The sequence below is a fragment of the Aplysia californica genome, unplaced genomic scaffold (assembly GCF_000002075.1).
Source record: "Aplysia californica isolate F4 #8 unplaced genomic scaffold, AplCal3.0 scaffold00722, whole genome shotgun sequence".
In the NCBI taxonomy this organism is placed as follows: domain Eukaryota; kingdom Metazoa; phylum Mollusca; class Gastropoda; order Aplysiida; family Aplysiidae; genus Aplysia; species Aplysia californica.
In genome coordinates, this window is record NW_004797992.1 from 385,197 (window position 1) to 387,480 (window position 2,284).

Sequence of the window (2,284 nt, forward strand, 5' to 3'; positions counted from 1 at the left end):
TCTCTCTTTTTTTTTTTTTTTATCTCTCGCCCTTGCTTTGTGTTGATCTATATATATGTGAAGGGTGCTGACAAAATGAGTCACTTCTCGGATTCAAAACCTAATGAAATAGATGCGTTACGCTAATAGTTTAAGTTTTTACAATTTATAAATATGACATAAGAAATGGCGTATTATATTTAAAGAATATGGCATCATTAGAAAGTTATCTACAAATTTAACTCTAGTGTTGATTTTTGGCCTAAACCTCCATTTGTGGTTTGCGAGAAGTAACTCATTTTGTCAGCACGCCTCACATATGTGTATACATATTTGTGTGTGTGTGTGTGTGTGTGTGTGTGTGTGTGTGTGTGTGTGTGTGTGTATCTGTGTGAGTATTTGGCTGGGATCCAAACGGGAACTCAATACCCGCCATTACTAACATGGTTGGTCCGCATCGTCACTAGATCTACTTGGTTTTTTTATTATTCTATTTTTATTTAGTAGAGGTTTTACGGTGCTTGCAACTACTGCATATTAAGGTCATATGAGCGCCAACTTGGTGTTTACAGAGGGTATTGAGTTGCTGCTTGTAATGGTAGGTGGAAAGGGCATTGTTGTTAAGATGCGTGAAGAGGAGGAAGAGGAAGAAGAGGAGCAGAAGAGAGGAGGAAGGAGGGGGCGGGGAGGAAGAGGATGCGGTGGTAAAGTAGGAGGGGTGAGGAGTAGGAGTAGGAGAAGAAGGAAAAGCAGGAGGAGTAGGAGGAGAAGAAGAAGGTTGAGGAGGAGGACTAAGAGGAGAGGGAGGACAACGACACGGACGGGGAGGAGGGGTGAGAGATGAAGGTGGACGAGTTTAGAAAAGTGTGAAAAGAAGAAGAAGAAAAAAAAGAGGAGAAAAAAAGGGGAAATGATGAAAAGTAGATGAAAGCACAATATATGGTATTTTTTTAAAAAGAAGATATCAAATTTCTAAAGGCTAATGTATGTAACTCTAAAGGTCTTGTAATTAAATTCCTGCATGTGGTTGAACGTTACATCTGATGTGATATGTGTACATTTTTGTCAGCTTTACTTCTCTTTTCCTATTGTGTTAAGAGAGTAATAAAATATAATTTGAATTTTTATGTATATCTGCATGTGTTTCTATGGTCCTGTACAACCAAGAAAAATTTCCCTCAAGGATAATTAAGTTTTTTTTATCTTATCTTACCTTATCTTATCTTATCTTATCTTATCTTATCTTATCTTATCTTGCTTTCATTTCTTCCCACAGGACAATCTTGACCCAGACACTAGCGTGGTTCCTACAGCACAAAAACAGGAACTGACTGTGTACTTTTGAGAGCCCTTATCCAATCTACTTTTGCTTACAAGTTACACGCACGCTGTACATTATTGTGAATCTGGAAAGGACTTAATGCCGCAAAACAATAAATTCTGTGAATGACGCAAGATGGACGGAGACAGACCCTGGTTGTTTCATGTGATGCAGAATCAGTTGTTATCCAGAAGCATACACTAGACCCATTTTCTTCTCAAGGAACAGGTTCTAAAATGTCTGCAGATCTGGACATCCACCGGTTCTTATGCTCTTCTTTAACGAGAAACGAGGAAAATCATGAGAGAGGTACAAATGGGCACGTATGTTGGCCAGTGTGTGGTCGTAACGTTGTGTGAGTTTTACATCTTTTTCAACACAGTTTTTCCAAGAAGTGGGAACTGTATTTTAAATGTTCATTTTTGGAATGCTCTTACCAAATGAGTGGCTGGCATCAGTGGTGTAGCAGATAAGTGTTTGCCCGTTGCACTCAGTGGGGTTGAGTTCGATTCCCGTGTGGGGAGGATTTTTTTTTTTTGGATCGAGTATCTCTGCATCTTTCTCAGCCAAGGTTGACCCTGACAGGCGAAGTGGAGGCAGCTCATATCTCCTAAAAGATCCAGATAGCGTCGATGGTGTGTGTAAAACATATCACTTAACAAATAAATGAGAAGACTGAACTGCAATTTAATGTACATACTTTGCCTGCTCGGTACTGCCGGAGTTGGGCTTGAAAATCGGAAGTCACGCTTCTTGAATTTGCCATGTTATGTTGAAAGGGGCGTAAAACCTGCATCATTATACCAACAATGCCACAGAAATCTCCTGACGTGTTTGTTATTTGTTTGTTTGTTTATTTGTTTTATCTTGTTCATGTTTGTGCTAGCATGCTGAAATAATGTTATACCCTTTCTTGTGCGACTGTTCAGTATTTTGTTGGAATCAGAATCTTTACATTGCAGGCGTTCCCACAAAGACTACCGT

The 2,284-nt window shown here is 39.4% G+C and overlaps 1 protein-coding gene across 1 annotated transcript in view; it reads left to right on the forward strand.

Annotated features, from left to right (window-relative positions):
- The window catches only part of LOC101864557 (cadherin EGF LAG seven-pass G-type receptor 2), a gene marked incomplete in the record, with an annotated part of 79,342 nt that extends 77,493 nt beyond the window's left edge, over positions 1-1,849 (forward strand). Inside the window, 1 exon segment of the mRNA XM_013088317.2 lies at positions 1,256-1,849. Coding sequence (XP_012943771.1) covers positions 1,256-1,324 — 69 coding nt within the window.
- Positions 1,850-2,284: the final 435 nt, after the last annotated feature.